Genomic DNA, 25,147 nt, shown 5'->3' with positions numbered 1-25,147 from the left:
AGGCAGGCATAACTTCTCAAAGTCTAAACAACAAAGGCAAAGAGGACAGGGAAGTTCGGTTTGAGAGTGAACTTGAAGACAAAATGCATGCATACGTCTGCTGATTTTACATGGGACTGATGCTTTACAACTGCTGACTGTGGCTACAGAGAAAAAGGACAATTGTGTCAACTTTGGACAGCATTTTGTGCTCATTACTGAGCCATGGGAAATACAATGAAGACATAACACAGGTAATTCTTGGGAAATCTGACTTTGACCAATTTACCACACAGTACAGGTTATTATAGATATCGTAGATATTTTTTATTACACATATAACTTCAAATAAACAAAGTTGTAATGTTTTCAATTAAATATTTCTTCAATAATTGAAATTCAGAAGTTGTATAGAAAATACAGATTTACTGTTGTGCAGGTTATGAATATTGTAGACATTTATATGAAACATAAAGCTTTTGGTAAACAAAATTACAAAGATTTCCACAATAATTCTAGAAATTGTATAAAAAGATCATCTTCACTGTTCTCGGTGTTGTGGGTGATGGTTTTGTCAATAAATGCTCCACATTTTCCCATTTGTCCTCCACTATCGTGTAGTGAAGCTGGTTTTGACAGCTCTTCTAGTCCATCGAAATTAATCGGTTTACACATACTTAATTAGAATGAGACCGGAAATACTTTGAATAATTTTTAATTCTTATGTGAATTTAAACATGAATGAACATTATCTGGGGAAAATAAATATTTTCTCACATCGATACTGCTGTTAATGTTTTGTTTTGTTTTTTTTTTTTGACTGGCGATTTGCATCATTCATAAACTTTACGTTATGTCGGTTATTGTGGATTTTATCTTGATAATTAACCGGATTTCTTCCTGTCAAATGTTGTCTACTTGACACTCCGGTCTCCGCTCACTGACTCGACCTCCGCTGATGTCGTCTGTTTGGTCGTAGCTAGTAATCTGTCCCAGCCTACATCGTCAAAACCTCCAACGACAATAACTCGAACTATCCTACCACGTCCATGGCAGTCATCCTTTTCTCTTTTAGTAACCCCACAACTCTTTAAAAATTCCGCCTAAAAAGAAAAAGCGTTCTGTCCCCTCTTTTGGGTTTTCAGCAGACGTAAGTAACGTTAGCTAACCGCGCTGTTAGCTTCCTGTTAACGTTAGCATATGTTAGCAATGTTAGCTCAATTATCTAGTCCACGTAGCGACATTTTTGCTTATACCACATAAATGCCAGCTAAGACATATTTGACATAACGCAACTGTTTATAGCATTAGCACTGAATAAATACGCAACTGTTCTATAAAACAGTATTCGCAGTGTATATACTGCTTTGTAGCTAATGCTTAAATATTATGCTAACCATAAGCGACCTGTTAAATGACAAGCTAGTTAACTTCCACATATTACACGGTTGATGCCAAGGTATGTTGAATGTGATTTAGATTTTGTACCTGGCAGATTAGTTTATGGTTAATCATGCCAAGCAAAAGTGTCAAAATACTGCTTGTTGTAACTACACACAGTAATGTATGTTAATTCATTAAAAACTGCTAACCTAGTTGTTTAATATAGAATCTATCTATGTATCTTTACGTACATACATACATACATACAACATACATATATATATATATATATATATGTATATATATATATATATATATATATATATATATATATATATATATATATACAACATTTGTGATGTTTTGTACAAAGTAGCAGAGAATGACAGCTCCAACACTAAAAAAAAGCTTTTACAGAAGATATATATATATATATATATATATATATATATATATATATATATATATATATATATATATATATATATATATATATATATATATGTGGTGTGTGTATACACACACACACACACACACCACACATTTTTGCAATTTGCATGCCCTAATTCCATTCCCTTGACTAAAGATTTTACCTGCTAAGATGCTTAGTAATGTTTTTTGATCACTTTAGTTTACCACTGTCTACATGCAAATAAAATTGCACTGAAGCAACACTTACGCTCCTTGTCAGAGTTGTTTCTTCGTCAGTAATTAATTATTTTCTACCCCTTTTGCAGGTGTACAACAACTACCCAGAAGATCTAGGGGCAGCTCTATACCGAGAGCCATTTGACTTCAACGCCGAGCCACCTTGGGATCCTAGCTGATAGTGGACGAGTTCATCCCAGGACTCATCCATGTGAGTAAATTAGCTGGGGACTGAAGAATGCATGCACCCTCTTTGATTGTATGGCGTGTGTTTTTTTATATATATATGTATATATATATATATATATATATATATATATATATATATATATATATATATATATATATATATAGTAAGTGTGTCTGTGGGCATGGTAAGAATCATCGTTTATAAATCCACTGCATCAAATTGTCTCACTAAGACTCCTAACATAAAAAATAAATAAGTAAATGAATAAGCAGCATGTCTCGGATAAATCACAAACTTTCTTGTTATTTTAGATCTGCTGTTTCAGATCTATTTTCAGCCCTTGTATTCAACAGAACACTGTGTTCAGGTCTGCTTTTAGCTGCAGTAGTTTTCTCCTGCTTAGATATTTGCAGTAAAAGAGAGAATTATTTGATTGTTGACGCAAATGTACATTTTCTGAGTTTATTTCTGCAGTATATTGTAATGTGTGTAATTCATAAACTGTGTTTCATTAATGCCATCACTTTTTTCATGAAGGAGGTGGAATGAGTGGCACAGTTAAGCATTTTCTAAGTTATATAAAGAACTTAGTTGATCTTTACAGAGAGGATGGAGTTGAGCCATCTCCCAGTGTATTTTTTAACCTGGTGTTCAGCAGTGGCTTATTATAATTGCAAAAAAAACAGCATCCTTCAAAATGAAACCAAACTGAGAAACTACAAATTGACCCTTTTTTCTGCTAGTTCACTTGTTTTGTTTTGCCTTGTCAAGGTAGTCTACAGCACAGCAGTTTTTTAAGCATAGTGTAACCTTCAAAAACCTTCTAAAACATCTGTTCCAGTCCAGACTCCAGTGTCTCGCTGATGTATTGTGCAAAACTATTGAAAGTAAAGTTGTGACACAGTCGCCGCCAGTATCGTACATTGGTTGATTCCATCAAAAAGAACCTTTACGGGTCACCAGCTCAGGGATTTATGGTGATTGTTGGGAGTAATTGATGGTAAAGTAAATGAACCCTGTGCCCCAGACTCTGTGTTTTCACAGCGGATTTTTAGAAGAATAGACCTCTTCCACAAAGCTACCCTGTAACGTGGAACCTGTCCTCTGCTCTGATTGGACGCTCACTGAAAATGAGTTGTTTGATTGTGAATTTCATCAGAGAGGTTTCAACTCCATCTATGGAAAAGCTGGACAACGTCACTGAATATGCATTACACAATTATGATGGAACTGTTTTGCTACTTCAACTTTGTGTGTTATGTTCACTTTTTTCTTGTTCTTGTACAGTTTGTTGCATAAGTCTAGGACCCCAGGGGCTCGAGAGGGAGCGAGCAAGACCACTTTGGACTAGCCACATTCTTTATGCCTGTCGGATTAGAAGAAAACGGTTGAGAAGATGAAAGGAATTGCTGATGAACCACAGTATTCTGTTGGCCTTCTGGAGGGAGGCACAGCCCTCTGTGACGTGATTGACAATCACATTTATGAACAAACACTGGTATGAGCTTTCACCCTAATAATGGGAATTTACTTATGAACCTGTAGTTCTTTCTGACTTAGAATTTTCTCAAACCATTGCAACGCATTGTTTATTACTTGTGGCAAGATAACATGCAGACACACTTGTGAAAGTTTGCAATGTGAACTAATGTACAAACAGTATTGGTGCTGGCTTGAGATATGGTCTAATTGTGTTGTATATGTTTGCTTCTTCCTCAGTCTGAGAAGAATGCGTTCTTTGTGGCAGACCTGGGAGTCATAATGAGGCAGCATGTTCGCTGGCGAACCCGCATGGCACAAATTCGACCGTACTATGTTGTGAGATGCAACAGCAGTCCAGCTGTGATTGAAGTTCTTGGTGCCCTTGGCACTGGATTCGTATGCACAAATAAGGTATTCTTTCATTTTAGAGCACTGTTTTCAGTTAGAGTTTCTCCATAGAAAATAAAAGTTTGCACCAGAGCAAACACTAGCGCATTGATTTGGTTTAACATTGACAAGCTTTAGAGTAGTAAAGGCACTGCCATGTGATAAATACTGTGTAATATATAATATTTATGTGTAACACATGCTGGATAGACAAATATGATATCTGTTGACTCGTTCATATGTAGTATATCAATAAAATGCACTTCTGCCCTTGTCTTTGTATTTCAGTCTGAACTTGAGCTGCTGCAGAACCATGGTATTCCCTCTGAAGACATCATCTACAGTGGTGTTTGCAAACAAGTCTCCCAGATTAAATACGCTGCTAAGAATGGCATTGACCTACTGGTGTGTGATAATGAAGCAGAGCTACGCAAGATTTCTCGCTGCCACCCCAACGCCAAGTAGGTCCCTGATAAGTACTTAGTCTTAGTGCCAGTGATCATGTGACTTGAAAGCTGCCATTTCAAAAAAGTTGAGTAATTGGCCTTGTTATCAGTCATTACTCATTATTCAGTCATTACACTTTTTCACATCAGTGACAAAAATGCTCCTATCAAATCAAGCTGTAAAAAATATTCAGCCTTGGCTACAAATAGGTTGTGATTTTGTGCAATCGATCTCATTTAAATTATCTTCATTCCCAGCAAAACGGTAACCAAGGTTGTTTATTTCCTGCGTGTTTATTCAGGCTACTGCTGCAGGTGTCGACAGAAGCATCTAACCCGGATGACGAGATGAGCATGACGTTTGGCTGCTCCCTCAAGGACTGCAGGCATCTGCTGGAGAGTGCAAAGGAGCTGGGTGTGCAAGTGGTGGGGGTCAGGTAAGAAAAACATTAGTTAGAAAGCACTGTGAAGAAATCCATATATATATTGTGTACTTGAACTAATTCAAGACCAGCAGTTCTTCTTTTGCACAAGCTGTGTTGTCAGTTCACTTATTATTCTTTAGGTGTCAGTTTCACCGTTAACTGTCTTTTCCCTACAGGTCACACATTTCCAGCTCCTGTGAGGATGACCAGGTCTATGTTCATGCCATTTCTGATGCCCGTTGTGTCTTTGATATGGGAGTAAGTAATGTTAAACATTTTTGGTTATAGCTGTCTAGTTGCACTCAGTTCTATGACTACCATTTGTTTTGGACAGTGCTTTAGTAATGCTTGTGCCTTAGTTACATATTTTTTGATATTGGGTCTGCTGCAGGAGGAAATTGGCTTCAACATGAAAATCTTGGACATTGGAGGAGGATTCAGTGACTCTGAGACCCAGCTGGAACTGGTTAGTATCTTTCTATCTACTCTTCACATGGTTCTGAGGCCATGCAGTATTATGTAGTCTGTAAAAGTACTGGTAGACAAAACACTGTATCCAGTATTGAGAGTGTACATGGTGTGTCATATATATATATATATATATATATATATATATATGATCTACACACTGTAGTCTGTAGTCACTATATATGATGTACTTAAACCACTTTTCAGAGGAATAAAATAATGAAGCAGTGTTTAAACGTGAATTTTAAAGGACACTGTCATCTGTTTTGCAGATTAATAGTGCCGTCATGTCTATGGTAGACCTTTACTTTCCTCCATCCACTGGAGTTTCCATCATTGCTGAACCTGGCAGCTTCTTCGTGTCTTCAGCTTTCACCCTGGCAGTCAACATCATCTCTAAGGAGGTGGTGGCACGTGACCGCCAGGGCCAGGAACACGGTAAGTGGTGTGATATTCACTTCGGGGAAGTGTTCATAAAGATACAAAGGCATATTTATATGCAAAAAAACTGAAGAATGTGACTGTCTGACAATTTGACTAACTAATTGAGTAACTATCAACAGTTTTATATGGCATACTTTAGGGCCATAAGAAGTATTCTTATTTCAGGAATTTGCAAAGCAACTGTGGCTATATGACAAAGTCAGTCGAACAGATATTGTGAAGACAAATACCCAAATGTGTGAATCACAAACTGTTAAATGAAACAAAATAAAACCTGCCTGCTGCTTCTATAAACAGATGACCTGTCTCCCAACGAGGAGCCAGAGTTCCAGTACTACATGAATGAGGGAGTGTATGGTTCCTTTGCCAGTAAACTCTCTGAAACACTGATCACTGCTCCATCTGTTCACAAGGTGAGTTCCTTTGGGTCGAACCGCAAACACAAGTATGTATACAGACATTTTCTTTGATTAAATTTGCATCTGTTAGTCTTAGCAACCATTTAATCAGCAAGAGGATAAATTTAAACACTGAATGCTGATTCATTGAATGCTTTGTTTGCAGAACACATCCCTGGATGCTCCAGTGTTCAGCAGCAGCCTGTGGGGTCCTTCTGGAGATGACTTGGACCAGGTAGTGGAGCACTGTCTGCTACCTGAACTGAACATTGGAGACTGGCTCATGTTCACACATACTGGGGCCTACAGTCTGGGTCAACCACTGTGCACCTCCACTGACTCACCACCACCTCCCATCTACTATGTCATCTCCTCTAGAGACTGGTAAGAATATCAGTCATGAATACTTTTTTTAATGCAGTTTTTTGTCCTTGGCTCATTTTGGTTTCTCCCACCAGGTTTGAAATGCAGGACTCTGGTGTCACCCATGAGGCTACACTGAAGAACTTGTCACTGGTCCCTTACTTTCTCAATTCCTGCCAAACAGAGGCTGCACTGTCTGTCCCAGCTTAGCAATCATCTGACCAGGAATGCTTGTAACGTCCCTGACTGGTTTCTGCTGCTAGCTTCCTTTGGACCACATTCCACTGGGATGAACGCATCCAACTGTGCAGATAGTGCTTGAAATCGCAGGGACCAGACTAAATTCATCTCACAAAATCCCCAATGTACAGTGCTTATGCAATTAGACCTGCAAAACCTAAGTAGATGTTAATTAGTATGCAACAAAATGGATGACTCCAGAAAAGACATCCCATGGAACTAGTTTACAATCCCACACTAGACATATAATGATTTTAAATGATTATATTTGACAGATGTATTATCTATATCTCCATTGCTGTTGCCAGTCTTGTGAAGTAAGATATGTATCCCTGAGTGAAGCAATGTATTTCAACAGAAACACAGTTCTGAAATCTTGAAGGGAGCTTTGCTACAAGTTGTGTATTTATGATTTTAATTGGTTGTATAGTTTTTGTGTGACCTGAGCTTCACTCTGTTATTACATTTCAAATCTGTTATCCTTCTACGTGTTTTAAAATGGGAGCTGCCGCTTAACATGGCTGCATATACGAAGGTGCATTTACTCTTCTGTTAGAAGCAGTAAATGAAGCCGGTGTGATCAAGTGCAGTGCCACCATGACATTCACTTTTGGAAAATGATTAGCGCAGTATACCACTGGTGTGGTTAGAGAGCTGAATGTTAAGAGTTCACCAGAAACCTGGTGTTTGCGTGCTTTTCCAAAGTGCTGAGTAACTTGCCTCTATGATGAGCAAAGGAGCGGCAGATAGCTACGATGCCATGAGATAGTAAAGCAGGTGTATTAGACAGCATGTGCTGCAGATGGAACATGGGAAGTGTTAATGGATAATGAATCAGCTGACATGGAATGGGACTTTTCTTCATTAAAAAAAAGGAGCAAAGCATCATTTATAATGCTAGAACTGTTACCTTTTTTCTATTTCTGATATTTATATTGTATTTGTTAAAGAATATTTTTTCAGCATCTCCTATTGTGTTGAAAGAATATTACAGTATTTCCTGACAGTGCAAGTATACTTGCATAGTATGTATCATATCTGTGAAGTTGTCCCCAAATCTCTGTGTAAAGCATGATAAATTATCAGGCATTTGCCTGTCATTAACCTGTAGCTGTGCTTGTCTAAATGAACAGTAATAAACACCTCATTGATGGGCTGTGGGTCACTGTATGTCTTCTACTATCAGAAAACGATTGTAAATGTTGGCAGCCAAATCCTGCTGCTGTTGTACACATAACTAACATCGATAGCCCTCTTAGTTTCATAAGCTGACAACCTAATCCAATTCTCATCTTAATGTAAACGCCAGCTAAAGTGGATTTGGTTTAAGGAGTTAAGTGACTCACGGTCAAAACAATGTGGGAGCAGTGGAACAATGTGATGCATTTTAGATCTTGGTAATTGCCTTTAGAAAAAGTGGGTAAAACATCTCACTAAAAAAAATCTGGACAAACGTCAGAATAATAAATAATAGAAAATACTTGAAGTTTAATAAAGAATTCTACGTTCCCTCCAAGAAAACAGCATTGTGCAAAAAATGTCTTTAAACAAATACATTCTTATATGGCACAAAAGAACAACATTTGACATTCTTTGGTCAAATCACTGACATGTAAACACATTTGAGATTATTTATAAAAACAGCTACAGAATACTATACATATTCAGTGTAATTTCTTGGCACAAGGTGGTACAGTAGTCGGACGCTGAATGTAAACAGCCTCATACTTCTCAGATTCTTCTATAATCACTGAAGAGCAGCAAGACGACAAAAGACTTCGCATGCAGCTTAACTCAGCTGTCAGTTCAGTGAAGTTGCACAACTGCCTTTTTATCAGCAGACTTTTGACATGGAAAAGTCAGGTGCACAGTCCTCAGAGCACTCAGATTCAGTCTCACACTTGGTTTGACAGTTTTCTCTGTCCCATGACGCCTCACAGAGACTTTGTTGAACTGACACTGAGTATGGAAGCGGTCCAGCAGGGCGTCCCCCTCACTGCCAGGTGTCGTCGGGCGTGTTTGGCCAGGTGGTCACTGCGCATGAAGCGGCTCAAGCACATGTGGCAGGCGAACCTTTTCTCTCCAGTGTGGGTTCGTCGGTGACGCGACAGTTCATCTGACCGAGCAAACTGCCTCTCACATCCCTCCCACTTGCACTTGAAGGGTTTCTCACCTGTTTCAACAAAGACCGCAGAGAGGAAACTGAGAGATTTTCTAAATATAGTCGAATAAGAACCATTTGTTTTCAAAGCTAAAATAAGATCACAATTGTTTTCTTTGTGAAACATCTACAGAAGTGCTCTATAACTGACACGCACATACACTTTTCCTTCATCTCTTACCTGTATGTGTCCTCATGTGGGCCTTGAGATGGGAGCTCTTGAAGTAGGTTTTGTTGCAGTCTCCGTGGGGACAGACATGATTGCGGACACGGGACACTTTCGGCTGCTGTGGGGTCTGTCGTTGCACTGATGGGACCCGACCTGGTGCGGGGGCGATGGCTGCTAATTTGGTGCCAGCAGGGGTCATCAGTGCAGGCTGGACGTAGAGAGTTGGAACAGATGGCTGAGGGACGAGCAGCATTACAGGACCTTTTGCCACCTGACCCCCTACAAAGAAGACCTGTGCAGAAGCAGTTTGGGGTTGTGGTGGTGCATATTCTGGTTTGTGCTGCTGTTGTGGTGACACAGTGGTGACCGGTGATGGGGCCGGCAGTAGGTGCTGCTGCTGCTGCTGACTCTCAGAGGTTGTGACAGGAGTTGGAACAACAACAGGGGAAGGAGAAGAGACAGGAACAATCTGGCAGTAGACGGGCACAGGAGAGACCCGAACATCACCACCAGGGACAGACTGTGGTGTGGAATAATCCTCCAGGTCTAAAAGACTGGATTCAACCACATTTGGCAAAGTCTCAGTGAAAGCTTTCTGTGTTGCAATGCTCTGATCAGAGTTTCTACTAGTCAACACATCTTTAGAGTTTGTATCTGCTTCAGAGGCTTCTTTTTTAACCCAAGTGGGTTCATGTTCCTTTGAGAAGCGATGAACATTACAGGAGCGACGCTGGCCTTCTGCTGTGTGTCGGATTACGCTGGTGCACTGGAACTTCTGCTGAGAAACAGCAGCTTGTTTGTACAGAGGAGTCTCTTCTGCTGGTTGGTGTGGTTTCAACGCTGAGGGTGGAGAGGTGGCCTCACAGTGGGGTGGACTGTACGGTGGTGTCATGCACTGAAAGGAGAGGCAGATTATTAATCATTTGTACAACAAAGTTTTGAATGAAATCTACGCTCACATATAAAGAATATAACTACTGACTTTTTATTAAAAGGCTACAGCTGAATTAACTATTAGGATAAAATAATACAGATGATGCTGTTAATACAAGTGGATTCAAGTCTGCAAGTTAATCACAAAATCCAGGTAACAAAGCATGACAACTCCACAAAAAATACTGTGCATAATTCTAATATCTATGCACAAATCTGGATTTGGCTTTGAGGAAAAAAGAAGCTAAAAATTACATGGACCACTTACCAAAAGAGAGTCATGCAACAGTACAGAACCAGCAGAGACTGAGTCGTCCTCTGAGCAGTCTGAGGACGGAGTGAGAGGTCTGAAGTGTCTCAGCCTGAAGGGCCTTGTCTTCCAGTGCTTAGTCATGGACATCAGAACCTCCACAGCCTCCATGTCACCTGCACCCATAGGAGCCGGCTGGAGCTCACCCTGAATGGCTGAGATGTTTGAGTGGTGCTCCTCAATGTCCATGTTGCACCTCTGATGAAAGAGCATAAATGAATGTAGCACGACATTTACAGTCTTTTTACTCAGTTTTGATTAACACATTATAAAACTAGCTTTGTGATGATTTTGTTCTATTTGGCACTAGTTTAGATTTAATGACACAAACAACTGCACGCTGTGGACATTGTGCAAGCTGAGTGAAGTCTGTTGATTTAGCAGTTTATCACTATTTACTACAGAATCTGTGAAACAGCATGTGAAACGAGCATGATCAGCTGCTGCTCTCCTGCACTGGGGCCCTTTCACCTACTTTCCTGGGGGACAAAAGTTTCAAGTGTGCTAGTTACAAAACAGACACACAACCCCTCACAACCCTTCCCTGGGCTGATCACACACAAACTGAAGCCACCATCACAGACCTACATGATCATCACTAAAGAAGGTGGAGGGGAATTAAGCGATGGAGAAGATGCTTGTAAAAGGGGCCGACAACCAACATTACAAATGAAAAACATTTCCACTGTCAGAAATAATGTGTTTTCCCACATATCTAAGGACAAGAAATGTTATCTGAGGTGGAATATATGAAACATGATTGTATTTACTTACATGTGAGTCTGTGTGAAGTGTCCAGGAAGCAGGTTTCACCGCAGGTTACTCGTCCTTGGGACCTGTGAGAACATTTGAGCCCGGAATGGCGTGTTTCCCAGTTTTCTCCTCGGCTTCGTTCCCATTCATCGTTTCAAATGAGTGGGGGAAAAGAGAGGCGTGGCTTACTGGGCCCCCCAATGGGACGCAAAGGTGTGTTTGGAGCCGACCAATGGGAGAGAGACTCGCTGCGTGATCGGGAGCTGACGGCACCGTGGAGGCTGCGTGGTACACAACGGCATGGGCGTGTGAAAAACATTCCCGGTGACACCCCCAAAAATCCCCTGATTCTCACACTCTCTCTCACACACACACACACACACACACACACACACACACACACACACACACACACACACACACACACACACACACACACACACACACACACACAGCCTCGTCTTGGGTGAATCACTGATAGTCATTGCAAAAACACACCCTGATCATATTTTGGAGGGATGTCATTGAAAAGCAGATGCTCCTGTGTTGTAAACAAGCTACACCTGATGTAACAGTGATATTAGCATAATAACACATCTGAACACAAAAATGTACCCAGAAATTCATTCCAATTAGCCTACTATTTAAATACTAGAAGTATATTTGCAGGGCAGGTGAGGTAAAACTTTATTTTCATGTGTTATGTGCAAGCGATGAAACAGAAATATATTGTCATTGACAGAACTAAAAGAAAAAGAATAAAAGGTAGAAAAATGTGATTAATGTGGCTTTTCTCCCCTTTTCTGACATTAAGAAGCTTAAAATTGTGGCATTCCATCAAAATGACTTTACTATATGACTTTACTTCACCAGGAGTGGGCTGTTTACTCTGGCCAGATTCTGTTAAACTCTGAAAGGAGCAAACATCTCCATCCATGTTGACCATTCGGTTGATGGCGACCTCGCAGTTGTGGTGAGACTTCAAAGGCACTTGGGACTCCATTTTGACTAGTGTTTCAACAAAACGGTACAAAAATAGATCTTAAGTGAACTTTATCAGTAGTGTTCAAGTAAAGAAGGTTTCTGCAGGTCTGAATGTAGACTAGCTGAGAAAAAAATCGAGAGGAAGGAGAACTATAAATGATATTAAATGTTGGCTGCAGGTTGGGGAGATGATGATTGATGTTTTCAAAGTTTTTAATGTATAATGAGTAGCATCTGCCTTGGTATCAAGTCACACAGTGCTGATAAAGAATACTCAACACCTTGGATGTTTTCACTTTTATTGCTTTTTAAGCTTTATTGGTCATTATAATCTGGCTTTTCTGTTTCTGTTTTCACTTTGACATTAAAGAGTCCTTTTTTGAAAATCCTTGTTTAAAAAAGTCAAATTGATCATGATTCAATGTTGAAAAATAATAAAAGGAGCACATTGAATACTTTTTAGAAGCATTATATATGCAGTAATTTCCAACTAACTCCTCTGAGAAAATACACTCACTATTTTATTAGTCACACCTGTGAAATTTAATGAGGTCCAATCCAGCAGTTCTGCAAAATTTCACTTTACCAAAGGTTCTACTTTTACGTTTTTTGTTGACATTGTCAAACATTAGAGCCACTTTTAGACTACCACTGACAATGACCTTAATAATAAGCAGAAATTAGAAATATCGCCTTTTTGTGACTGTTGAATTTAACTGAAAATGTTAAGACTGGTTAATTTGTACATCAGTAACAGCTTTGTAATAAGATATTTTTATTTGACAGCTTCACACATTTTGCAAAATACTTTAAGAATCAAATCAAAGTAGGCAAATGTAAAAGCATTCATATAGACTATAGACTATATATACTATAATACAAAAAATGTAAAGTAAACATGTAATATGATAGCAAATTGAATGTAAACATGTAGTCTAAATGATTTAATAGATTAGATGATTTCAGCCTACACAGAAGGATGGCTCAGACATTTTGCCTTTGTTATTACTCCGCTAAGGAACGTGGTAGAGTTATGTGACGATTGGCGTACATTTGTCCGTTTGTTTGTCCGTCTGTCTGTTAGCAACATTACTCAAAAACGGACCAACAGATTTGGATGAAATTTTCAAGGAAGATCAGAAATGACACAAGGACCAAGTGATTAGATTTTGGCAGTGATGCGGCTTATAGTCTGGATCCACAGATTTGTTAAAGATTTCTATATCATTGTGAGCTAGCACAGCGTCACTGTAACCATGACAACAAGTGAGCTACGTCAGCTGCCTGCTGAAAATCACGATTGTGATCCTACTACAAATCGACTGCTGTGGACTTATCGGGACTTATCCATGCGAAATGATCCAAAGAACAATTGATTAAATTGTGGGGGTGTTTCCGAGTCCCATCAATTCCTACACACATATTTGGGTCATGCAATTTGGTATCTGTACATAATGTACGCATGCATAACACACGCCTGTGCTCAGCACAAGGTCATTGTGTTTGTGTGTACATCTATATTAAATGGACACAGTCTATGTTGCCGTGATTTCTGCCACAAATTTTTTCAAGATTTCAGCCGTCGGAAATTATACGACTGAACAGCCTTAGCGGAGTACTGCACTCTCTTAGTGCTTTTCTTGTTATTTTAAAATACATCAAACTTATTAAAAGATGCTAGATCGACTTGTGGATGATTCAACTATATTAATCACTTCATATGAGTGGGATTTATTTTAGTTTTTTTGAAAATTCCTTCCCATAACCCCATTCAGTTATTTACTCATAGAGTTTACAAAATTCTTGAAGTTACTAAAGTTGTCTCATTTTTTCTCCTAATATTCAAATATTTTAATTTGACCGCTCTTTCATTTCGCAGGCCTCTTGTCTTTTGTGGGAGAAAGAGGTCAGCCACAGGAGATGGCCTCAGGCAGCCCTGTGGATTAGGTAAGTGTCAGCTGTCTAGACCTTCCTGCACAGCACAGAGAGCCAGAACAAAAGGCCGGCTGTAGACACACAATGGAGAAATACACTTAGACACACAACGTGTTTGACTGTGTCTACCACTGTGGGATGTTCCTCAAAAGCATATTTGCTAGAAAAAAAAGCCTGACTGTGGGTTTCATAAAGAAAACTAGTTTGTATTCAGGTTTAGTTTAACATCCTGTTGCAGCTTTTTGCTCCATAAACTGAAACTGATGTTCACAATTTTGTTCTGCTTTATTGAAGAAGTATCTCTTATCACAATACACAAGCAGTTTGTCCACTGTTCAGTATGTACCTAGTTTATCTGTTATCTATATTTTAAATGAACACTGTTTTGTAACAGGAGAAAGGATTTTTTATGTCTTTGCTTTTTGCAGCTTTATAAAGCTCAAACAAAAATCATTTGATAGTAAGTCATTAGTTCATATCTCTACATGTAACATGTTTGAGTGCAGAGTTGTGTCATGTTTTCTTCTTACATCATGCCACTGCAGCAATTAAAGAGAAGCTCCACTGGTTTCAGACATAAAGGTCAGGTTGTGTCAGTTATGTGAACTGCTGATGTGAAATTTGAAAGATAATTATTTAACAGGCAGGGAGCAGCAAATGAAAGATGAGCTGCAGGATGGGAACATTTGGATCTGTATAAGTTTCAGAAATCTACAGGAGTGTGGTACTTAATTCCCGGAGTGGTCATATGGCTGGTGTGCTTTAACGACTGGAATCACTGACATGTCAAATGCATTCACATCCTGAAGTAATATGTAAATGTCTTTAGTGCCACCTGGTGTCATTAACAATGGCTTTGGCTCTACTGAGGGCAAGACTTTACCCAACACTCCAGAGTTAAAGCTGCATTGATAAAATATAAAGATATAAAGGTGTTGTGTCAAATGTATTTGCAAATTTTATTAAGTTACATTTCTCTCAGATACTAAGCAACATTAGCATTCAATTTAAGTCATGTTGTTGGTTACCTATAAAATGTAAGCCAAAGCAATGGTACATAATAACACAAAATCTGCTCTGCTACTGAGAACCATCAGAAATGTGCTAAAACATTCTTTATGTTAGTCACTATTACTCATGTCTTTCACTTTACAAAAAGCCAAAAATATGTACTATAACAAACTACAGAATTTCTTCTTCTTTTATATGACATGCATCATGCAAAAAAAAAATTACTTTTGCGAAAATAGTGTAGCATGGTTCAGTCTCTATATCCTTTTCAGTAGGATTCATGCCATGTTTAAGTGTCAAACATTGCAAAATGAGGGCCTATTGCACAAACGCACATTTTTTTTTTCATGCATCCTGTGCCATGCTGCTGGTCTTCAGCCAATTAGGTTGTCCTAGTTTTGGAAGCATGATGCAATGGAGACCCAGATTCTTGGCCAGGTTAACTAACTACAAGAAGCTGTAAGAAGTTTATACATCTCCATGGTGTTGTGCAATGGACTAATCAAGTGTGTTAGAATCTAGTGGCAGCATTGCCTCAGCGGTTGTAGCTCCCTATACAGTGTCAGCCCATTTTCAAGCAGGGCTGAATGACAAGTGAGACCAGACCAACAAGGACTTACTGTTCTCTTTTGCTGGTACAGAAACGGATGTTTGTGTGTTCAAAATGTAAATGGCACTTAAAACAACTCCAGCAGCTCACTACTTCTCTTTATTCCTCATGTGTATTCAGGCCAACAGAAAGTCATTTAAACTGTGCTGCAATCTATGACTTTGTGTAGCTGTTGCAGAGGGTTTGTGTCCAAGGCCTGGACCGACCTGGTGTTAACAAGTAGGGCTACCCTGCCATGAGTCATCTAGTCCTAAACCTGTAAAGATATGTCTCAGCCAGCACTAAGAGGAGTTATTTTAAAGTCTTCCTCTCCGGCCAGCGATCACATTACCATGTTGGAATATCTTACGCTCCTGACTGACAGGAGCTGGTGCTGAACCACTGATCTATGGATGAAAATTGTCTATTCTGGCCTCTCTGTGACAGTGTAGCACACTGTATTTATTTTTGTAAGATATTAAAAACGTAACATAGTTAGTAGAATATTTTCCTACATGTCTCTGTACACATAGAAGATATAATTTAATTAAACTACAAGTTTCAGCCTAAACTTTGCTTATTTCCTAAAGTTTTAAACCTGCCAACCTTATACTGATGACAGTGCATTTTCCTGCCTCCAACTCTTTGTACCCGTATTTAACCACATCAGAGGTCATTTGATAACCCAGTGCCCACCTGCCTAAAAATAGATTTTCCTGTGGTTTTGTTTGACTTCAGTCTTGAAAAACAGTAAAGGGTTTTTTCACAGGGCAATGGCCCTGGCTTCACTAACCTCTGTGTTGAACAAAGTTCCTACACTCCCATCTTGATTACATGATGTTAGGCACTTATATAACAAAGTAAGACCACAGATTCCAATGAGAATATACACTTACTACATCTGCACTATTTCCATTTACTTTACATTCTTACTGTCAGCACTAACATCCATCCATTATCTACACACCACTTAATCTTCATTAGGGTCGGGGGGGGGGGGGGGGGGGGGGGGGGGACTACATATAGAAACAAACAATCACACCTATGGACAATTTAGAGTTACCCGTTAACCTTAGCATGTTTTTGGACTGTGGAAGGAAGCTGGAGTACCTGGGGAAAACCCACACATGCACAGGGCAGAAAGATCCCAGGCCCAGGCCAGGATGTGAACCGGGGATCTTCCAGCTGCAAGGCAACAGTGCTAACCACTGAACCACTGTGCAGCCCCAGCACTGACATCTTTCACTTAAGGTTAAAATCTTTGGAAATGTGAACACCGGTGCTCAGACACATGGCAGCATCTGTACTTGACATGCTGTAAAAGTGAATATTTCAAGAAATTTTGTTTTATGTGGTTTGAATACAAAAAGGTTTAAATGAATTTAATGAGAAAAAAGAGTCAGTAGCGAGCATTTTATGTAACTTGTCTTATTCAACCCTATACATCCAGCACTTCACTAAAAATTTGTTCAGTTAATGCATAGACAATGTGAACTACATGCCAGAGTAGACAAAGAAATAGCAGAAGAAGAGCATTGGTCATTTTCATTCAGATAGAATGATTTGTATTTGCTCTGGCTGGGTGGAATCTCATGCTACAGATGACAGATAAATGAGGAACCCGACCTGGGGCAGTGCAAACGTTCATTCCATGTCATACTTGATTTCAGTTTATGATGACATCTCTTTCAGCAGGACACCTCTCACTTTCAGTTCCAGCTGTTGAGGACTTTTCTTAAGCAGCTAATTTTAATGCAGAAAATTCTGAAAAACACTCAGCAGCATTTTTCATTGGCTAATATTCAAAAGAGCAGATGAAGAGAGGGACAGCTGTCATTTCTATTCCGCGTAGACTCTTTTCTCATTCTGAAAGGTCAACCCTGCCACCTGCTGGTGTAAAAACAGCTCTTCTGGATTAGATAACCTACTGATTAACCATATATCCTTTTGATTGGGATTCACATCTAAATGTCTTGCATAGACAGTTTGAACTCTCGTCACTTTTTCGGTAACAGTTATTGAATTTGTTTTCAACATAAAGAAGCATTATACTTTAAAAGAAAACTTTAGTACAGGAAGAAATATAAAATCTAGTCCAATCATTAAATCTGACATATCAGATCATGATTTAATCCTTGCTGTGTGCTGCCTACTATCTGCCATTATCTAGGTTAGGGCAGAGCTTTTTTTTTTTGTCGATTTTACACTATTCTTTTGCATTTTGATTTATTCCTATAAGCTATTCCATAAGGTTAAATGATGCAGAGATATAACACAATAACAAAGTTTTAAAGGGATGGAGGCCAACACGACTTACTCCCAGTGTTCTTCCCTTTATGGAGCTCAGGTTTGTGGCAATTCAGTTTAAAATTTAATTCTAATTTAACAGCAGCAGCATGAAATTAAGGGTCCTGCATGCTTGTTTCTCGTTTCCAGAATGATATTTATATTGAGTGATAGTATGTCAAGTATAACCATGTAGTTTGACATTTTCATGACATAATAATAGGCCTTGATTGGTTATTATACACTCAATTCTTTCAGCAAAAAACATCAAAACATACACAGAGAGATGTATAGGCTTGTCTTTTTGTTTTAAATTCATGCATTCATTCATTCTGAGGAACAAAACAAAAGATGTAGGCTCACAGGTAAGAAACTTAGACAACAATAAAATATTAAAAGACCAAAAAAAGTTTTACAAATAAATGAATCAATTACAACAAGAACAGCAGAAAGAAAAATAAGATGAAATTAAATCAAATCCATAATTGCACTCAGCATCAAAATGAGTTTGTTTATTGAAGAAGTGCAGGACTCGTGGTTATTGTAGTCTTTTATTATCTTATTAATGTAATTAGGTCCAAAAATCACGCAATCTCAATGCAAAAACCCTCAAAGCAGTGGAAATATGTAATTCCCTACATGACCACTTTGTCAATAACGAAAAGAACAAACGCAATATTGTCTTTGGACTTAAGGAAGCAGAGAATAAGGCTAGAATTGGGTGCAATTGTTTCAAGAATTGACAAATTATTTATTTCCTGCATTGGCTTGTAGCAGCACACAAAACAGCATTGTTGGTTTTCTTTAGTCTTGAACCCTTTCGATTGATCAGCTAGGCTTGTATTCTAATATCAATTGTCTTTTATATTGTATTGTTTTAGCTTCTAAAAAGAAAACTTAGCAAAAATGAAACCTTTCGCTGACCTTTATAGCACAGTATAATGGAACTGTAAAATACAGTTGCTCGAAGATTCGAACAAAGATGAACTGGGTCAGAACAAAGACTTGGGAGTGTGAAAGTGTAATATTTATGTTTCACTAGTCTTGTCTTTCTTCTTGAGGCCAATCCCATCCAATTTAACACATTTCCTGTTTGTGCTGGAGGTCCAACCAGCGGAGCGGTTGCATGTGCGCTAATCAACACAGAGAAGAAGCCTGCTAGAGCTAAGATGGCGGCATGTGGGTGAGGAGGCTGGGATCTAAACTCGAGGTTTTTCGCCATTAAACGATTCCTATGAGTCCACATATATACAGTAATCGAAAGAATAACCATTTTCACATCTTTCACACGTCTCTGTGTGATTTTGGATTGACCCCATGACATCTATACACTTCGTGGTTCACCCGTTGCCCGGGACCGAGGATCAGCTCAATGACAGGTATTTTGTTGCGGCCCGTGGAAAAGAAGAAATTGAATCAATGTTTGTGTACGGCTTCTGCCACATAGTATTCGAGGTTGTATTTGTGGGTGATGCTGTCATTGTCATGTGTGTGTATTGCGATTTAAATTATTTAAATGACCCCCCAGGGTTGAAACAAGGCCCGGCATTTTGAACAGTCCTTGTTAGCTTGCCGCTACCTAAACAGTCGGTCCCGTGCTACATGCTAACCCGTTAACTGGCTATCTAACGAACGGCTAGCGCTAGCAGGCTGTTTCCTCGGTTCTCTGGAAGGATTGGCTCACAGTCAAAGTTGAGATAGACAATGCGGGTTGGGGGATGGGGAAAAGAGAGGGAAATAAAGGTCGTAAAACACAACTTTTGTGAAAATTTCCACGTTTTCGTGTGTAAATTACATTTGCGCTCTATTGACATGTGACATGGTTTGTTTTGTGGGCGTCTCATTGATTATCATGATCAATGAGGTAGCTAACGTCAGCTAACTGATAGCTAGCTGCTAATGCTAGCAAGCGAGTTAATTCGCTACCACGCTCTTGACAAAGCCAAATATTTGTATTTCGGGGTCTTTGTCTCAGGGGATTTTTTTCTCAAAGTGTAATGACACTGTTCGTTACTAAAGTCGTCGGGAATAGTTACCTCATTGTCTGTTTTTAACATTGCGCACTGTGATAAATATCTAAAATATGCAGTGAAGCGGAGTTAGCACCATTGCATTCACATTAATCTTGTTATCGACTTTAATAGGGGGGAAAGCCATGGTTGTGTATGATCTGTGCTGGGGTTTTCCATGAAAACATTTTTGTTATTTTCACTGTTATCCAAATGCGATGTGGCTATAGCATACACAACCAGTTAATTCGGTTACACGTGTGTGTGTGTGTATATATATGTATATATATATATATATATATATATATATATATATATATATATATATATATATATATATATATATGTGTGTGTGTGTGTGTGTGTGTATGTATTCCAGTGACACGGTGCTAGTATGCATTACATTGACTTTAATGGGGTTTATTTCAATACTGAAGAAATAATTTATTAGTGATATATAGGAGGAATGTCCAGGAAAATGTGTGCGACCTGTATTTTAGCAGAACATGTGATTTATGATCAACCTATTTATAACATCCATTGAGATTGAACTGATTAATGAGCTGTTCTACTTGAAGACAAAGAGGTTGAAAAGTCAAGTGTTTTTAGAATGACCTTGAGATTAAGAAATAGATATAGGCTCGGAGTATTTGAACGCTCTTTGCAGGTTGGTGCACTGTGTAACTGAGGGGACCTGCTTTGGGCTGACTGACAGGAAAGCTCAGTTTACTTTGCTGGTTAGGAATCTTATTGAAAATGCCACTCAAACATCTTGGTGGTATGGGCCATTGGTTTCTTAAAGAGGTCATGGCTGTTCCATCCCCAGGCATGCATGCCATTGCATGCTACAGTCACCATGTACTGCTGGGAGGCCCCCTCCTCTCTTTTCCCCATGAAGGAACTTGCAGTTGTCAAAGCAGATAAGTGCTTCTATCTGAAGTAAAAAGGCTTGGTCCAGCTTGGCTCATTAGAAGAGCTTGCCTGGCATGAACATCCGGTCAGATTTCCTCAATTTGTTTGACCTAAGTGAGGTCTGCTTGGACACATTAATTTAGCACAGTGGAATGGCAAATAGCATTCCCCTGTAGTGCGATGGATGTTTAATATGTTTTTTTCTGTGCTCTACTGAAACTGTTTTTAAATGGCTCACTGAGGCAAGTAGACTTGGTGTCTTTGCTACAGTAGAGCCTTTTGTTTGATGGTGAGTTATTGAATGGCTGACCTGGACGCTTTGTGAGTCATTTTCTTTTACCTTCCTGCAGTAGTTGGACCGATGCATGGACTTTTAATGTGCTTCTACACTGTGAGGAGAATTTTACCTTTTCTTTTTTTGTCTTGCACGCAGTGGCCCAGAGTGACAAATGAGCTGCTTATGATTAAAAGTATGCATTTACATTTTAACTTGCATTTGCGAATTACTGTGGGGTTTGCTGTGCAGAGTCGATGACACGTTTAATCAGTAGGTGGAGGGAAAAATGTACATACACATTTACATCAAAAGTCTGTGTAAGCTGTGTGGCTACATGGTAAATTATTTTAATGTTTCTTGTCTTAATGAGCAAGATTTGTATGAGTAACGTTTAGACCTTGTATTGAAATGTAAATTGTGCTGAAATGGTGTATCCTTGGTCCATAACTGCACTGTGCTGGCTGTGACATTTGATGACATTCTTTCATTTGAAACAGAGTTGGGCCATTCATCACAAGTCATCACATCACAGGTGTGACACTTGCCTATTATTTGCAATATATTTGAGATGACTACTTGGGCCATAGTGGTGCTCCTGGGAGTTGTCTGTTGTTTGACAAGACACTAGACAAATGTAAGGATACTGTGACTGCTGTCCCTTAAGTCTGTGAGGTGTAATTTGAGGATATGGGACCAACTGTTGTTCAGAAAGGAGGCTTTTAGTCTGTATTGAATGTGAGTGTGGAAGATTATTCATCTGGAGTGGATGTCCAGTTACCTTTGCCATTGTTTGTGCTGCAGATTTCCAATTAACAGCAATAGCTCAATTAAATCAAGATGGCCATTTTAGAAACTGATGGAGCACACTGTGTTGAAAGTTCAGAGCAGTCATTGAATGTACAGATTTATTTATTTATTTTAATCCATTATTATTACCATTGTTTTGGTGTGGCAAAGCAAATGCTTTGCACTACGGCATTGAGGTGAGAGATTTTTTTTAGCAAGGGTGTCTGAAATATGCCAATATTTTTGCTTTGACATTGTTGGTTTCGGGCAGGTTAAATGCTTCCATTTAGGTGAACACAGTGACATTTTCACATCATCATATTGTCATTATCAGAGATGGCCAACAGACAATTTGCGGGGGCTAACTTTCTCTTTACCCATCAGAATAGCCGATCTCACAGTGCACTTGTATGAACTGTCAGATGGTGAAAGGATCACCAGTTTGTTTTGCATTAAGAAGCGAGTCACTGATTAACAGTGGTCTTTACTTTATTGCTCTTTCAGGGTAAAAAAAAAAACAAAACTGGGCATGACACTCATTAGTTCAAAAATCTGACAGTCTGAAAAAACAAACAGATGGAGAAACTAAGAGCTGATCTAGAGAAAGGCAAGAAGCAGCAAGAAATTAGTATGTGTAAATTTTTGTTGCCAACACTAAGAACTTTGTGTAACTCCAGAAATTTAGTGTTGTTATTCTTTGAGTCAATGCAGCAACTTGTTCCTCAGTGAAGTGACATCATTTTAAAAATAAACTACAACTGTGTCTTGTGCCTTTGGCTGGCATCGTCCTCAAAGCAGCATCCATTCAGATAGTGTCATTTCTGATACTGTATGAAACACCAAACTTACAGTAATACAGCAATCCTCAGAAAACTTCATTTGTTGATAGCCATAACAAAACAGATGACTTGTAGCAAAATAATCAGTTTGCTAATTTTCAGAGGTTCCTACACTAGCATCAACAGAGAAGTCTGATAATTGACTGTTATGCTCTACCAACTAGGACTGTGACCTGGTGTCCTCTGTGTTTAGTCAACAATTAATGACACAGATGTTTACAAGTTGAACATCAGCCACAACCATATGCCATTACTGATGTTGCAAGCAAGCAATATCCAGTTTTCAATCATTGCCTGTTTGTCATCAGTGTATTTTGTAGTGTACATCTGATAATGTTGTCATGTGGAAAATATGCAGTTTTTCTAATTTCCCTCATATTTTACAGTTGGGTTTACCAAAATGTAAATATATTTTATATTTACATTTTCCAGCATTATTACACTTAGTCATATCAGTAAAGATGCACACAGGTTGAAGCCATTTGAAATGCACCTAAACTGTCTGCACTAAAGTGAAACGTGGACACCTATTTTGAAGATAAAATGAGTGTTTTACTATTAGTGATATGTGTGTTACAGTTAAGTTTTCAGCACTGCATTTCTGAGTTGCACAGATTAATCTATGTTAATGAGGTCTTAAATTGGTCTTCATGCATTAATATTGTTTGTATCTTCTTGCCAGGCTCCGTGAGGTCTCAGAAAAACTCAACAAATACAGCTATAACAGGTGAGTCTGTGTCAGCATTGTAGGCTGCTTTGCTCAGTGTGATCAGTTGTTCTTAAAAGGATCCTGTTTAATATCTGTTACATTGTCTCATTTGTCTTTGTGCTGTTGTTTTCCAATGCAGTCATCCACACCTCAGTCTGTTGGAGCAGGCGACCCTAAAACAGTGTGTTGTTGGTCCAAACCATGCTGGATTTCTCCTTGAGGTAATACTTTAAGACCTTGCATCATTGGAATTAATCAAACACATGGGAATCTGGTTCATTATCTGTTGCACTCCAGAAACAAATTATAGGAGATTTTTTTTTAAACTGAGTTGCTATTATCAGATTTACTTTGTGATTGTAGACTAGATTAAATTATTTTAGGTGTGTTTCTTATATAGAAGATACAATCTCATTTAGGGAATCTCACTTTAAACAGGGCTGTAGACACAATGAGTAGTCATGCAGTAAACCTATGTTTATTTGTTTGTTTATTTTAAAGTTTGAACATCAGCAAACTGGTGCATGCAGGCATGTGGAATTGAATACATCTTTATGCAATCAATCAGATTATATATAATCCTGCTTCACAGACAGTAGTGTGTATTTTAACGTCTAATAGAATACCACATGGTGTGGTGAAGTTTATTTATATCTTTTCAGCACCTCCGAGATAAATGAACTGATGTACATGGTCGTTTACATGCTGACTGAGACTATCCTCCCGATTCTGGTGTAGAAGGTTGTTAAATGTTGAAGACTTGATTTTGGGTTTGCTTCTGATGTGATAAATATATGTCAACATTATGTTACATTTTTTCCTCAAGTATGTGACACTGAGAATGATGCGTGCTTTTATTTCAGGATGGCCGCGTATGCAGAATCAGCTTTGCAGTCCAGCCTGATCGCCTGGAGCTCAGCAAACCGGATGGCAGCGATGGGTGAGAGACTTTTTATGATGGGTTCTGTCCCAGAAACTTTTTCAGCTTTAAGCTTTGGCACTGAATTGGAAAAACCAGATTGCTTGCACAGACATCTAGTTCGAGATGCACTGATCATGCTCAGGCTTACTGATCTTGGTTGCTGTGATTTGAATTCAGTTCAGCGCTTATGCCCTTTTTGGCGAGCATGACACATTTGGACATGGTTTTACTGCTAGAATAATACTCTGGTTCTTTGCAACAAAGATTTTTATCTATCAGGAATGAAACATGTATTCAAATACAACATTGGTCTGCTCCCAAAAAGCCCTGTACAAGGCTTCTGTTGGAATGATGCTGCTATTGGTCTTGTGCTTGAAAGCTTATTATATGTTTTCAATATTTTTATATATGCTGCAGGGACTTATTTGTTTACTCAATATGAAAATAAAGTCGTCATAATATTAACACCGTACAACAAGGCAGTCCCAAAACTGTGTAACCTTCTGAAAGCCTTTTGCTTTTATGACTATGCAAGTATGTGCTTTTTGCCATGATTCTTTAGTTCTATAAAAATACCTTTTCACTAGCTGCTTTGTTTCGTGTTGGCTATGAACTGCATTTGGTGAATGTCTCATTGATAGTTGCTGATATTCTGCCAGCAGAACAACATCCAACAGTGATTTCATATACTAGCTGCTAAATATGCATG

General features: G+C 38.8%; 3 protein-coding genes across 13 annotated transcripts in view; 2 read left to right on the top strand and 1 right to left on the bottom strand.

Moving 5' to 3' along the window:
• Positions 1-22: 22 nt before the first annotated feature.
• Positions 23-8,009, top strand: LOC111569405 (antizyme inhibitor 1). Of its 2 annotated transcripts, none has more exons than XM_023271493.3 (12): positions 23-233; positions 2,100-2,221; positions 3,488-3,698; positions 3,920-4,093; positions 4,358-4,530; positions 4,818-4,952; positions 5,117-5,198; positions 5,332-5,406; positions 5,681-5,846; positions 6,150-6,265; positions 6,417-6,634; positions 6,709-8,009. In XM_023271493.3, the coding sequence occupies exons 3-12, from the start codon at positions 3,597-3,599 to the stop codon at positions 6,821-6,823; spliced, it is 1,356 nt and encodes a 451-aa protein (XP_023127261.1). In that variant the 5' UTR covers positions 23-233; positions 2,100-2,221; positions 3,488-3,596; the 3' UTR covers positions 6,824-8,009. The 2 variants fall into 2 exon arrangements, with proteins under 2 accessions (XP_023127261.1, XP_023127260.1); XM_023271492.3 differs by lacking the exon at positions 23-233 and adding an exon at positions 912-1,129.
• Positions 8,010-8,314: 305 nt separating this feature from the next.
• Positions 8,315-11,343, bottom strand: LOC111569409 (Krueppel-like factor 10). Its single transcript, XM_023271498.3, has 4 exons — positions 11,201-11,343; positions 10,385-10,624; positions 9,196-10,078; positions 8,315-9,026 (listed from the first exon to the last, which is right to left on the bottom strand). The coding sequence occupies exons 2-4, from the start codon at positions 10,613-10,615 to the stop codon at positions 8,788-8,790; spliced, it is 1,353 nt and encodes a 450-aa protein (XP_023127266.1). The 5' UTR covers positions 10,616-10,624; positions 11,201-11,343; the 3' UTR covers positions 8,315-8,787.
• A 7,784-nt stretch (positions 11,344-19,127) lies between these two features.
• The window catches only part of ubr5 (ubiquitin protein ligase E3 component n-recognin 5), a 32,110-nt gene continuing 26,090 nt past the window's right edge, over positions 19,128-25,147 (top strand). For 9 of the 10 annotated variants that reach the window (XM_023271457.3, XM_023271449.3, XM_023271456.3 and 6 more), the window contains exons 1-4: positions 19,128-19,363; positions 23,490-23,534; positions 23,656-23,737; positions 24,380-24,456. In XM_023271457.3, coding sequence (XP_023127225.2) covers positions 19,302-19,363; positions 23,490-23,534; positions 23,656-23,737; positions 24,380-24,456 — 266 coding nt within the window. In that variant the 5' untranslated portion in view covers positions 19,128-19,301. The remainder of the gene's footprint in view (positions 19,364-23,489; positions 23,535-23,655; positions 23,738-24,379; positions 24,457-25,147) is intronic. The other variant, XM_023271455.3, reaches the window with a different exon arrangement.

The sequence above is a fragment of the Amphiprion ocellaris genome, chromosome 9, assembly GCF_022539595.1.
Source record: "Amphiprion ocellaris isolate individual 3 ecotype Okinawa chromosome 9, ASM2253959v1, whole genome shotgun sequence".
Taxonomy (NCBI): Eukaryota; Metazoa; Chordata; class Actinopteri; family Pomacentridae; genus Amphiprion; species Amphiprion ocellaris.
This window is presented reverse-complemented; position numbering and strand designations above follow the sequence as displayed.